General features: G+C 42.0%; 1 protein-coding gene across 1 annotated transcript in view; it reads left to right on the forward strand.

Annotated features, from left to right (window-relative positions):
* ZBTB43 (zinc finger and BTB domain containing 43) overlaps positions 1-13,169 on the forward strand; it is an 18,782-nt gene extending 5,613 nt beyond the window's left edge. Inside the window, exons 2-3 of the mRNA XM_075185778.1 lie at positions 4,140-4,216; positions 6,244-13,169. Of these exons, the coding sequence (XP_075041879.1) occupies positions 6,265-7,659 (1,395 nt within the window). The 5' untranslated portion in view covers positions 4,140-4,216; positions 6,244-6,264 and the 3' untranslated portion in view covers positions 7,660-13,169. The remainder of the gene's footprint in view (positions 1-4,139; positions 4,217-6,243) is intronic.
* The last annotated feature ends 1,233 nt before the right edge of the window (positions 13,170-14,402 follow it).

Consider the following 14,402-nt stretch of genomic DNA (forward strand, 5'->3'; position numbering starts at 1 on the left):
TTATAGCTGTGTATTATATATAACATGACACCTGTCTGATTATATCTCTGTGTATTATATATAACATGACACCTGTCTGATTATATCTCTGTGTATTATATATCACATTATATCTGTGTATTATATATAACATGACACCTGTCTGATTATATCTCTGTGTATTATATATAACACGACACCTGTCTGATTATATCTGTGTATTATATATCACATTATATCTGTGTATTATATATAACATGACACCTGTCTGATTATATCTCTGTGTATTATATATAACATGACACCTGTCTGATTATATCTCTGTGTATTATATATCACATTATATCTGTGTATTATATATAACATGACACCTGTCTGATTATATCTCTGTGTATTATATATAACATGACACCTGTCTGATTATATCTCTGTGTATTATATATAACATGACACCTGACTGATTATATCTCTGTGTAATATATATAACATGACACCTGTCTGATTATATCACTGTGTATTATATATAACCTAACACCTGTCTGATTATATCTCTGTATATTATATATAACATGACACCTGACTGATTATATCTCTGTATATTAGATATAACATTATATCTGTGTATTATGTATAACATGACACCTGTCTGATAATATCTCTGTGTATTATATATAACATGACACCTGTCTGATTATGTCTGTGTATTATATATAACATGACACCTCACTGATTATATCTCTGTGTAATATATATAACATGACACCTGACTGATTATATCTGTGTATTATATATCACATTATATCTGTGTATTATGTATAACATGACACCTGTCTGATTATATCTCTGTGTATTATATATAACATGACACCTGTCTGATTATATCTCTGTGTATTATATATAACATGACACCTGTCTGATTATATCTCTGTGTATTATATATAACATGACACCTGACTGATTATATCTGTGTATTATATATCACATTATATCTGTGTATTATGTATAACATGACACCTGTCTGATTATATCTCTGTGTATTATATATAACATGACACCTGTCTGATTATATCTGTGTGTATTATATATAACATGACACCTGTCTGATTATATCTCTGTGTATTATATATAACATGACACCTGACTGATTATATCTGTGTATTATATATCACATTATATCTGTGTATTATATATAACATGACACCTGTCTGATTATATCTCTGTGTAATCTATATATAACATGACACCTGTCTGATTATATCTCTGTGTATTATATATAACATGACACCTGTCTGATTATATCTCTGTGTATTATATATAACATGACACCTGACTGATTATATCTGTGTATTATATATCACATTATATCTGTGTATTATATATAACATGACACCTGTCTGATTATATCTCTGTGTATTATATATAACATGACACCTGACTGATTATATCTCTGTGTAATATATATAACATGACACCTGTCTGATTATAACTCTGTGTATTATATATAACATGACACCTGACTGATTATATCTGTGTATTATATATCACATTATATCTGTGTATTGTATATAACATGACACCTGTCTGATTATATCTCTGTGTATTATATATAACATGACACCTGTCTGATTATATCTCTGTGTATTATATATATATATATATCATTATATCTGTGTGTATTATATATCTATATAGCTATATAACATTATATCTGTGTATTATTTATATATATATATATATATAATCATTATATCTCTGTGTATTATATATAACATGACACCTGTCTGATTATATCTGTGTATTATATATCACATTATATCTGTGTATTATATATAACATGACACCTGTCCGTATATATCTCTGTGTATTATATATAACATGACACCTGTCTGATTATATCTCTGTGTATTATATATAACATGACACCTGTCTGATTATATCTCTGTGTATTATATATAACATGACACCTGTCTGATTATATCTCTGTGTATTATATATAACACATTAACTTGTTATTTAATGGAGGCAGCAGGAAGCCACAGGCTGAGAGTTATATAGTGAAAGGAGCAGGGACCCCAGCAGCACAGAGTATATCAGGAAATGAGTGATGTGTTAGGGAGGACAGAACTGCATGTGACAGGGGCAGTGACATGATGTGAGGAGGGGAATGGAGGCAGCATGAAGCCACAGACTGAGAGTTATATAGTGGAAGGAGCAGGGTCCCCAGCAGCACAGAGTATATTAGGAGATGAGTGATGTGTTAGGGAGGACAGAACTGCATGTGACAGGGGCAGTGACATGATGTGAGGAGGGGAATGGAGGCAGCAGGAAGTCACAGACTGAGAGTTATATAGTGGATGGAGCAGGGTCCCCAGCAGCACAGATTATATCAGGAGATGAGTGATGTGTTAGTGAGGACAGGGCTGCATGTGACAGGGGCAGTGACATGATGTGAGGAGGGGAATGGAGGCAGCAGGAAGTCACAGACTGAGAGTTATATAGTGGTAGGAGCAGGGTCTCCAAGCAGCACAGAGTATATCAGGAGATGAGTGATGTGACAGGGGCAGTGACATGATGTGAGGAGGGGAATGGAGGCAGCAGGAAGTCACAGACTGAGAGTTATATAGTGGAAGGAGCAGGGTCCCCCAGCAGCACAGAGTATATCAGGAGATGAGTGATGTGTTAGTGAGGACAGGGCTGCATGTGACAGGGGCAGTGACATGATGTGAGGAGGGGAATGGAGGCAGCAGGAAGCCTTAGACTGAGAGTTATATAGTGGAAGGAGCAGGGTCCCCAGCAGCACAGAGTATATCAGGAGATGAGTGATGTGTTAGTGAGGACAGGGCTGCATGTGACAGGGGCAGTGACATGATGTGAGGAGGGGAATGGAGGCAGCAGGAAGTCACAGACTGAGAGTTATATAGTGGAAGGAGCAGGGTCCCCCAGCAGCACAGAGTATATCAGGAGATGAGTGATGTGTTAGTGAGGACAGGGCTGCATGTGACAGGGGCAGTGACATGATGTGAGGAGGGGAATGGAGGCAGCAGGAAGCCACAGACTGAGAGTTATATAGTGGGAGGAGCAGGGTCCCCAGCAGCACAGAGTATATCAGGAGATGAGTGATGTGTTAGCGAGGACAGGGCTGCATGTGACAGGGGCAGTGACATGATGTGAGGAGGGGAATGGAGGCAGCAGGAAGCCACAGACTGAGAGTTATATAGTGGAAGGAGCAGGGTCCCCAGCAGCACAGAGTATATCAGGAGATGAGTGATGTGTTAGTGAGGACAGGGCTGCATGTGACAGGAGCAGTGACATGATGTGAGGAGAGGAATGGAGGCAGCAGGAATACACAGACTGAGAGTTATATAGTGGGAGGAGCAGGGTCCCCAGCAGCACAGAGTATATCAGGAGATGAGTGATGTGTTAGCGAGGACAGGGCTGCATGTGACAGGGGCAGTGACATGATGTGAGGAGGGGAATGGAGGCAGCAGGAAGCCACAGACTGAGAGTTATATAGTGGGAGGAGCAGGGTCCCCAGCAGCACAGAGTATATCAGGAGATGAGTGATGTGTTAGTGAGGACAGAGCTGTATGTGACAGGGGCAGTGACATGATGTGAGGAGGGGAATGGAGGCAGCAGGAAGCCACAGACTGAGAGTTATATAGTGGGAGGAGCAGGGTCCCCAGCAGCACAGAGTATATCAGGAGATGAGTGATGTGTTAGCGAGGACAGGGCTGCATGTGACAGGGGCAGTGACATGATGTGAGGAGGGGAATGGAGGCAGCAGGAAGCCACAGACTGAGAGTTATATAGTGGAAGGAGCAGGGTCCCCAGCAGCACAGAGTATATCAGGAGATGAGTGATGTGTCAGTGAGGACAGGGCTGCATGTAACAGGGGCAGTGACATGATGTGAGGAGAGGAATGGAGGCAGCAGGAATACACAGACTGAGAGTTATATAGTGGAAGGAGCAGGATCATATAACAGCACAGAGTAGTGATATCAGGCTTCTGTCAGTTTGTACCTCCTATATGATACCCAGCTCACACATCCACTCTGGAAGTACATTTATACTATGTTAGTAATTAGTAATGTCCTTCTGATAATAATGTCTTAGTGATTATTGGCACTTAGTAACTGCGCATCATTGTTGTATGTATCTAGCGTTGCAGAAATCCCTCCCGACGTGGTGAACTTGATTGGAAAATGTGAGCGTACGACAGGAAATACACATCGCGTAGGTGAGTGTGAAGTAATACACCATACACATCCTGTTAGTCTTAGTTCTATGGATGTTACTCAGTCCACATATGGTGTCTGGCTGCTTCGTTTTACATATAGGCTGAAATAAAACCCAAAATCTACTTACTGTATCAGGGCCTGGGTTTTGCTGAGTTATTGTGTCCCTCCACTTACTGATGAGATGATTGGAGGGTGGAGCGCCTCTGTCTTGTATCACTCTGGACTAGAGAGGGAGGTGCGAGGCACAGCGCAGCTTGTCAGTCTCCTGTGTAGTACAAATACTATATACATATTGGAGGCAGCTTTTTGTCCCGTGTTAGCGCCCTGTGTCTAGGAGATGTTGGAAGTTTCATTTCCTGTTTGCAATGAAAGGGATAAGAAAACTCCATCGTAATTTGCTTTACAATGGAACATCATGGGAACAATGACTGGTAGATGTTATGTGTGATTGTATTCTTGGCAGCCCTCTGACACCTTAACAGACCCTGTGCAATCCATAATGTCCAATGTAATTGTAAATCACAAAAGGGATGTATAGGAAACGCCTTTTGTATCCTTCTAGTCTCTTCTCTGTCTAGGTGCATTGTGGGAGTTTGTCTTATAGAGTCACATTAAATCACACCTCTCCCCTCTGTAATATACAGGTACTTTGGTATCTTTAGTCCATTTCTATGTTCTCTGATTGTGTCACATGACATCTCTGCTAATAACGTCAGACAGTAAATATATAGAGCCTGTCTAATTGCCCTTCTAGTTATTGGCTGGCTGAGTGCACCCATTACTGCTGTGGTAATAACATTGCTTAATGTCTTTTTTTTTATATATAAATCTAAATGAATCCAGTGTTATATAGGCTGATTAACTGCTTTGTGAGATTAATTATATAATTGCAGAACAATAAAAATAATCAAAACTATACTTCTGGTTTAAATAATTTGGTTTATTTAATTTATACTAAAGGGCATTTTAACCATTATTGGACTTTTGCATATATCAAAGCATATTACTAAGCGTAATAATGTAGCCAAACTAACTGAATCTTTTATACCCAAGTAAATCTGTCCGTTCTGCTACTATCCTGTACATATGGTGGCAGATTAAGGTGGTGCTTCCCTGTCTACTATCTGAGTACAAGAGACTGTATTCCTGGCTCCTTACTAACAGAAATGTTCTGTACAGATTGCAGATTACAGAATTTACACACTAGGTCCAGTGATGTCACAGCAAACTTGTCTGGCATGCTGTGCTTTATCATTTCAGATTTTTGTCATATATCTGCACCCAATGACATGGGGAAGGAGGATTTGGTTCATGACTTTTGTCATTTTACTTGTTAACAAATTGAGAAGTCAGAATAAGACAGAGTAGAGATCTAAATTATATTTCTGGGTTTAATTCTGTAAAAAAGTGAATTGACAATAGTTGTTTTTTAGTAGACTGTTAGTGCTGTCTGGCCGGTGAGTGTCGCTGAATGATATATGTGGTTGCTACATATAATTCTGCTGATGCAACTAATAGTAATAGAAAGAGCAGCCCCCCCCCCCCCCCCCCCGTCATCCTGGTTTCTCCTGTATGCTCGACTTAAAAATCAGAGGGTGACAATTTAAAGGGCCATCAGATTCTCTGCTCTAAGTATCAGGATGTATTAGGAAGTTTTAAAGGACATGTCCTTGTCAAGCAGTATGACCCCATTGTCAGAGTGCGCAGCAGCGGTCTGATCCCTACCGGCCCCAGCAGGTGATGTCACCATCACATATGAAGTTCTCAGTGGTGAGGGGGTCTCACCCTACAGAACGTACTGCTGCTGCCCTCTCTCTATATAAGGTTCCTCAGATGAGGGTGGGGAGATTCCAGTGGCGGAACCCTAAGTAAACAGCATAGTACAGAATGGGGTCACCACCATCTGAAAAGAACATGTCTGAGAGGTGATGTCTTTAGAGATTTTAAAATAACATGAGTCCATTCTGCTTGTTATCAGTATAAGTATATAAATAATGTTACCTCTGATTTGTTTCCTTCCTTCTAGGATCTCAGAGCACGTAATGAAATGGAGCCTGGGTTGAACTCTTTCCGTGTTGAGTTTCCGGATTTCTCAAACACCATCCTGCAGAAGTTAAATCAGCAGCGTCAGCTGGGGCAGCTATGTGACATCTCCATCCTGGTACAAGGACATCTCTTCAGGGCCCACAAAGCTGTCCTGGCAGCCAGCTCCCCGTACTTCTGTGACCAGGTTCTGCTGAAGAACAGCCGGAGAGTCGTCCTTCCAGATGTCATGAACCCCCGAGTGTTTGAGAACATCCTCTCGTCCTCCTACACCGGGCGGCTGGCGCTCCCTGCCCACGAGATTGTGAGTTATCTAACGGCGGCCAGTTTCCTTCAGATGTGGCACGTCGTGGACAAGTGCACGGAACTTCTAGAGGGGAACCCGACGCTCCTGTGTCACAAGTCTAACCTGAGCAATGACCACCAGTCTCCCAGCAGCAGCAACTTCAATGGTCTCAACGAAAGCTTCGAGCTGGGCACCAGTGGACAACCTGATTTCCGAAAGGGCGAAGATATAAGAGACGTCGAAAATGAGGAAGAAAGCCCAAAAGATGATGAACTGTCTTCTCAGCTCACCGAACATGAGTACTTACCCAGCAATTCCTCCACCGAACACGACCAGCTAAGCACGGAGATGACCAGCCAAGATGGTGAGGAAGGGGCCAGCGACAGCGCTGATTATCACTACAATCGCCCACTCTATATTAAACCGAGTATCATGTCCCACAAACGATGGGTCCACATAAAGCCGGAGAGGTTTGAGCAGGAGTGTGACGGTATGGAGATACATGCTCCCCTTGAGGACCACGTCTCGGAGTCCTTAAACCCGGGTCAAGTGGAACCATCCAACCAGTCTTCAGCCGTTGCCGACAGTTTTGACTTCTGTAATAAAAAATCAGTAGAAGCTGAAGGTCACGGCAACAACACCCGATATGATGACCACGTTGATTTCTATGGCGCGTCGATGGAAGAGTTTTCTGGAGAGCGGGAAGAGCACCTTGAGGTCCGTGGAGCAGAAAACACCTCCGGAGGGTTTGGGGAACGAATCGATATTTCTGGGGGTATTAAAGAAGAATCGTCATCATCCGGCTTCACCGCGGTCGTCTACAAACTTTACCCGTGCCAGTGTGGCAAAAGCTTTACGCACAAGAGCCAGCGGGATAGGCACATGAGCATGCACCTCGGACTGCGACCTTACGGCTGCGGAGTCTGCGGTAAGAAGTTTAAAATGAAGCATCACCTGGTCGGTCACATGAAAATCCACACGGGAATCAAGCCTTATGAGTGTAATATCTGCGGAAAGCGGTTTATGTGGCGGGACAGTTTTCACCGACATGTTACTTCTTGCTCGAAGTCCTACCACGCTTCAAAGGGCGAACAGGCCCCCAGCGAGAGCTAAGCAGCCATGTTTACTTCCGTACAAGTGTACAAAACGAGGACCGTTCCCTTGGTCTAGAAAACACTATTGTGATATGATTTAGCAATAAGCAGATTACAGCATGGTCCGCAGTGCTGATGTGGGTGTTGGTGCTTGCTATTGTATCAGTGTAGCCAAATGTCTGATATATATATAATATAGCAAAGGATATTCCGGCCACAGTGTAGGAAGAATATATTTTTTTTTATCGATTTGTGTTTGTGGATCCAGTATACAAAATACACCCCAGAATTCTACCTCTTTAGTTGACGAGCAACTTATTTTAATTTTTTCTGTCTCTGTCGAATCCAGAGGACGTTTAATTATTACATGTAGCGTTGAAGTGATGCCGGCATTTGAAATTCTCTTCTTGATATTGAAGCGTCATTTTAAGCTAAAATGTAATTTTGACCCTATATTGGCCATTCCTCCAATTTGAAGAGAGTTGGGGGTTCCATGCCAGGACCCCATAGATTAGAGAACTCTTCCCCCCCGATGCCACAACACTTCTTGCCCCAAGCATTGACGATGGAGAGCATAGTAGTGTCAATCTACTCTCGTTAGAATCTGGCACAGCGCTGTCTGAGAGTCTCTTTCTGACAGTTGTCACCACCAAGACAAAAAGCTTTGGAGCCCAAGACGAGATCTCCGGGAGTGTTTCTGGAATGTAATCCTGGTAGCTCTGCTAGAAAACAGGGTGTAGGGTAAAAATTACATCTCAACTGAGCTTTACGTAATCAAAACTACAACACAAAACAAATGTATTTTCTATGTTATTTTTTTGGGATTAAGTGAAACTCCTACGTTGAGAGATGGATTTATTTCAATTTTTCTGGAAATATTGTTTCTTTCTAGAGAATCCGCAAACTAAAAAAGTTACGTTAACTTCCGTACAGAATTAAACAGTTCTCAGAGGAGCCATTTTTGGAATCCGGAGAATTAAGTTGATATTTTACTGAAACGTTGGTTCCGTATATAACACCTAAACGCAGTGAGACTACTCTCATGCCCGTCACTTACTTAGTTTAACATTTTATTGCAGAATATTACTTGTCTTTCAAACGCTAACATGCGAAGACATTAGGTTCTCTACGCAGAATGACTTCAGACCAGTTTCTGTTTTACAGAATATTTATAGAAAAAAATCTTAAAATAAACCTTCGCTCTAAATAGACATTATCCATCCAGTGCAATAGCAAGCACCAATCTGCCTTCACCGCCAGAACGTCTGCTCGTGTGGATTATAATCTGTAAAAGTCTGCGCATCTGTGTGTTCAGCGACATTGGCTATAGCAGCAGAGAGCAGGAGTGACCATGTCTGACTCGGCTACAGGACAGAGAAACCCAATTCAACCCCATGGGACGTCTGCCACAAATTATCTCTTTATATTTAATTTTTTTATTTTTGTTTTATATATAATTGGTTGCACCTTCATTTCGGCGGGCACTGTAACGTTCATTGTGCCAAGTAGGACTCTTTTTGCAATATTCAGCGGAGATATCCGCAACTATAATTAAGGAACCAGACTGGTGGCTCCGGGTGACGCTTGAGAATACGGACATACTGGCACGAAGACTGTCCTTTTTCCTAGCACTTTTTAAACTTATTTCAATACGTATGGAGACATGTTTGGTGTTGGCGCATTCCGAGCGCACCGCGATAATAGCACTTTTTGAACCCTTTCCCATATTGTTTCCTTCCGCTCATCTGAGACTTCTGGTAACCTTGACACAAGTTTGACACTGGTGAGTCGGAACAAATCACCTTGGTTTAATATTTCTATTCCGCGATGTCTAAACCCTTGGTCTGATCTCCTACTCTCTACGTTGTTACCGGATAATCTTTCTGAACCGGTTTGGTGCTGTCCCGGTCTAAGTGACTCTCCCTCACCAGTTAATGTCCCTTTTAAATATTCAACAAATTTAGTATTGTGCAGTGGTCTCGCTCGTGGCCCCTTCTGTGAGTGCTGTACAATCTGAAATTTGTAAGATAGTTAATATTGAAAAGATGACCCTTTTATCTACTCTCCTATTGTTCTGGAAATAAGCTGACATAGATAGCACTTACTTGAATATTTTATGTTTGTTACAATGGTTGTTTAAAGGTGTTTGAAATATTGTACATTTTAAATCTAATTTATGCCTAAGAAATAAATGCTCGTGTCATTCTCACAGTAGCAGAGGGTCTCGGAGCTGAGAATATGGTCACCGGCTTCTATGTTACCGAGTACAGATGATATAAAGCTCATTCTTCCACCCACGGATGTACTCTATAAACACACATGGCCAACGTCTGGTCTCCAAACTAATGGCTCCAGGACCTGAGACATTTGTTAGGATGAGTGTCAGCACGGCTGCCGGCCCTCTAGTGACGATAATTCTGTTTAGAAGAGGTTACAAATTCACCCGGGTGCAAGAGAAAAAAAGACCAGTATTCACTGTAACACAATTGCAGTGTTGCGATTACCTTTTTAGTCTTTACTGGAAGAATTTCCACCAAAAATGTTTAGGGGCAAATTCAATTCAACATGACGTGCCGTCAGACGGCGCTGCGGTACCCTAGCATCGCAGATCTTTCCTCGCAACCCATATAGAAGTGTCATAGCCGTGGAGATCCTTCACTACATGGAGGCACTGCACGTCACAACCTGCTTAATTGAATTAGCCCCTTAGGATATAAATAATATGTACACAGCAGTTTGAGTTTGTTATCTGTTTACGTAACATAACGCAGGGTGAACTGACAGCGTCTGTGTGCGGTTAATAATCCTATATCCGTTGCCTGCAAACAGTGGATGCGGCCATCTTGCAGGTTTTTAATAACACTTGAGAACGCAGCCTATCGGTTTATTAGGAAGAAGGGACATCACTTAAGCACCGCGCACTAGTTCTCCCGCAGAGTGGCCGTCTCCACAGGGTGTAGGCCGTGGGTGTGTGAATGGATTGAAGGTCGCGTTAGTGGAGTCCTGAATTTAGTCAATGTTTTATTTTATTTAACGGGTGATCTGTCCCAGCTTTGGCCGACAACTGATCGCTGTGTTGCACTGGGGTCTACGTGTATATTTACCAGCTTGTCTCGTGGTTACACATGACTCGTTCAGGACCCCATATATACATAGTAGTCATCAGTGAATATCTTTATGGTACTTGTGATGTTGGTTCCAGTGTATACTTATGTATGTGTCAGTGTAGCATTATCTGCACCTCGTTCATTAACACCTCACTGATGAGGATATGGGAGATCTACAGAAAAGTAATAATCTTATTCTTGTCTTATAATGCACCCTGTGCTGACCTCTCCTATCCCCTAGGACCCCGTCCAATCACGGAACTGTCTAATTACATCATCCCGTTCCCACAGTCACACTATATATAGTTGTGGGGTACGGATGTGAGGGGGCTGAGAGGAGCCTTTTACTTCGTCCTTTTTAAACCATTTAAGACTTGCTATGTATCAGCATTTTGGGCTGGTGGTTTCTCAGAGAAATCCTGGGATCAGCAGCTGAAGGGAACTGACAGTGTATTGTACAGTCTGTATCCAATCTGATTCCTCAGATCGTGATGAGGCCCAATCACAGCACTTGGTATTTCTATGTACGGGGGATGCCGGTATATCCTGTTACAGATGTTAAACATATCTTGTTTACATATTTAAGTAGAGGCTTTTTTTATTTTATTTTTTTTGCCGCCCACAGAGTACCGTAAGCTCATAAATTATACACATTTTACTTTATTTTTAAGACATCTAAAAGTGATGTTGGTAACTGTACAACTACCAGACAGTATAATAATACCCTGTGTTTGAGATTCACTTATTCTGTGTGTTTAGTAAATACAACAGCCATGTCTAATTATATTTAATGTGGATCCAACACTTAACAGACAATGGAAGCTGCCATTTCTTGGGCTAAATCTGTCAGATGCCTAGGAGCTAGTATTTCATGTCATGTGCCTGGAGAGGCTGCATTCTTAGTGAGGTCACTGGTTCCTAGTGACTGGATAGGCTGCATTCTTAGTGAGGTCACTGGTTCCTAGTGACTGGATAGGCTGCACTCTCAGTGATGTCACTGGTTCCTAGTGACTGGATAGGCTGCACTCTCAGTGATGTCACTGGTTCCTAGTGACTGGATAGGCTGCACTCTCAGTGATGTCACTGGTTCCTAGTGACTGGAGAGGCTGCATTCTTAGTGAGGTCACTGGTTCCTAGTGACTGGATAGGCTGCATTCTTAGTGAGGTCACTGGTTCCTAGTGACTGGATAGGCTACATTCTCAGTGATGTCACTGGTTCCTAGTGACTGGATAGGCTGCATTCTTAGTGAGGTCACTGGTTCCTAGTGACTGGATAGGCTGCATTCTTAGTGAGGTCACTGGCTCCTAGTGACTGGATAGGCTGCACTCTCTGATGTCACTGGTTGCTAGTGACTGGATAGGCTGCATTCTCAGTGAGGTCGCTGGTTCCTAGTGACTGGATAGGCTGCATTCTCAGTGATGTCACTGGTCCCTGGTCTAGTGATTGCCTTCTCACGAATGTTGGTTCACCCACAAGATGGCCGACTCCACTTTATAGACCACAGTTACTGTTCAGCATGGGAAAGAACATCCTTGTGTAGAATTCCTTTGCTTTTTAATTTGCTGTATTTACAAATGTGTTGAACTGTCGAAAACAACCCTTCAAACTTTTTTTTATGTGTCCTACTTTATAATCTGTGGCCATTGGGCGGCCATGTAAAATGTGTTATAAATGAGCTTATTACGGTTAATATGGAACAGATGTCCCTCCATTTAAATGAAAAAGAGTGGTCTTAGCCACAAGATGCTACATACATTAGTAGCACACATCTTATTGAGTGTCAGGGTACAAGTATGAGATGTTGGTGACTGTGACTGGTCTACAAGCAGTGCAGACATTTATACACTATAATAATATACATCCTGCAAAGAGGCCACTCCTAAAATATCCTGTGCATTATACTGTACGCACATTGTATAACTGATCATAATCAAAAAGGGTTTTCTCAATGACGAGTTTTGCTTTTCATGTTAAAAATGCAAATTTATCAGTGATCTGCTTGGCCTAAATCTCCAACGAAATGCTGAGTTTATTGCATGGGTAGTTCCTGCATTTGGAAGCTCGTCTCAAAATATAATGCAGTAATAAGGGTTTTGCTATGTGACTATTTGACAGCATTGAGAAAACATGCCAGGTATTTAGTTTGTATTGTTATTATTTTTGCCACAGGAATTGCCCTCACTAACTCTGAAGTATTGTTCATAGCTTCACAGGGAAATGTGGCTCTTTGCCTTGGTAACATTGGGAATCTTCAGGTCTTATCGGAGCCAACTGTACCTGAGAGACTGGGTATGTCTGCTGATACTGCTGTCATAACTGTACAGCTGGCTGGTGTGTAATTCAATGTCTTGTTATTTTCTTCTTATAGAAGAGACTCGAGCTGTTTTGTATCACGTGTTAATAATAAATGTTACCTGTTAACCCTGGCTAGTGGTTTTTGGGTTCGTTTGTTTTATTTTGGTCTGTCAGAGAGTGTTGGGTGCGTTTAGCTGAGTTCTTTTGCAATATCTGTAACCAAACTGTTTGTGGTTCTGCTTCTTTCCTTTCCACAGAAAATCGTTCCGAAGTTTCATGCTAGTTTAAATTGTTATTGGTCCAAATGAGCTTGCAATCTAAGAGGTGTAGGGAGCAATTGATACTCAAGGTAATGCAGTAACAATTGTAGCTGGAGAAAGTGGGTGTGGCTACCGTTAGGCGGGTGCATTATCAGCCACCAATCAGAAAGCAGCGATTGGTATTTTGGAGCAGCTACCAACAGTGGACATTTGAAGGTGGAGACATTTTTCCATTGACTGTTCGGATTGTTATAGAGCATTATGGTCATTTCCAGGCCACACGTCGTGATATGTGGCCGACTTCATGCTGCTTTGACAACTGAGGAACCAAAACCGTTGCACAGTCCTACAACATTGCAATAATTCGGTTGAGTATGTTCTGTTGATGACGCCACAATTTTTTTTTTTCACAAACCCCCTTAAAGTGCACCAGTCACATGAAGTCATTGGAGCAGCCATTATGTGGCATAATGTAGCGATGACGAGAATGGCGTCTTCTAGTGAGGGCTGTTTATAGTTAGTTTAGATTCTTATTGGTTATTTTTCTGTTCCCAACTTGAGAAGGGAGTAAGACGTGGGCTCTGTTTGTTAGACAAGGTGACTGACGCCGATCCTGCCGACCGGTGTGAGTGTCAGGTTCTCGGTGCGTTGTACAGTTCGGTCACACCTAGTTATAACAAGATCTGGCCCCTCAGGTATGAGTGTGTGACCTCACTCGCAGGCCGAGAGCGGCGTTCTGTAGATATCTCTGCGTTCACTGAAACGAGACTAGGCGGGTAAACTGTGGCTCTTCACTCTGGTGAAACCTCTAAAGATGGCGTAATAATAAGGTTCATCTGTTTATGTTATATTAGGGGGTCTATTTCTGACCAATCGCAAACCGCTCATGTTAATTATCATTTCTTATCGCATTGATAAGAAATGAACGTGGCAATTTATTCACATTGATGAGCTTGGACAGTGTCTGATAGTAATTACAATACCGATCACTTTACTAACAGGATCTTATCACAAGGGGGAATTTGCGATGGGGGAGCAGGAAGCCTCTTGTGGACGATCCATAGGATTTAACGTCTCACGCCATCTTACGACGACGTTG

This window comes from Mixophyes fleayi, chromosome 9 (genome assembly GCF_038048845.1).
Source record: "Mixophyes fleayi isolate aMixFle1 chromosome 9, aMixFle1.hap1, whole genome shotgun sequence".
Classification (NCBI taxonomy): Eukaryota; Metazoa; Chordata; class Amphibia; order Anura; family Limnodynastidae; genus Mixophyes; species Mixophyes fleayi.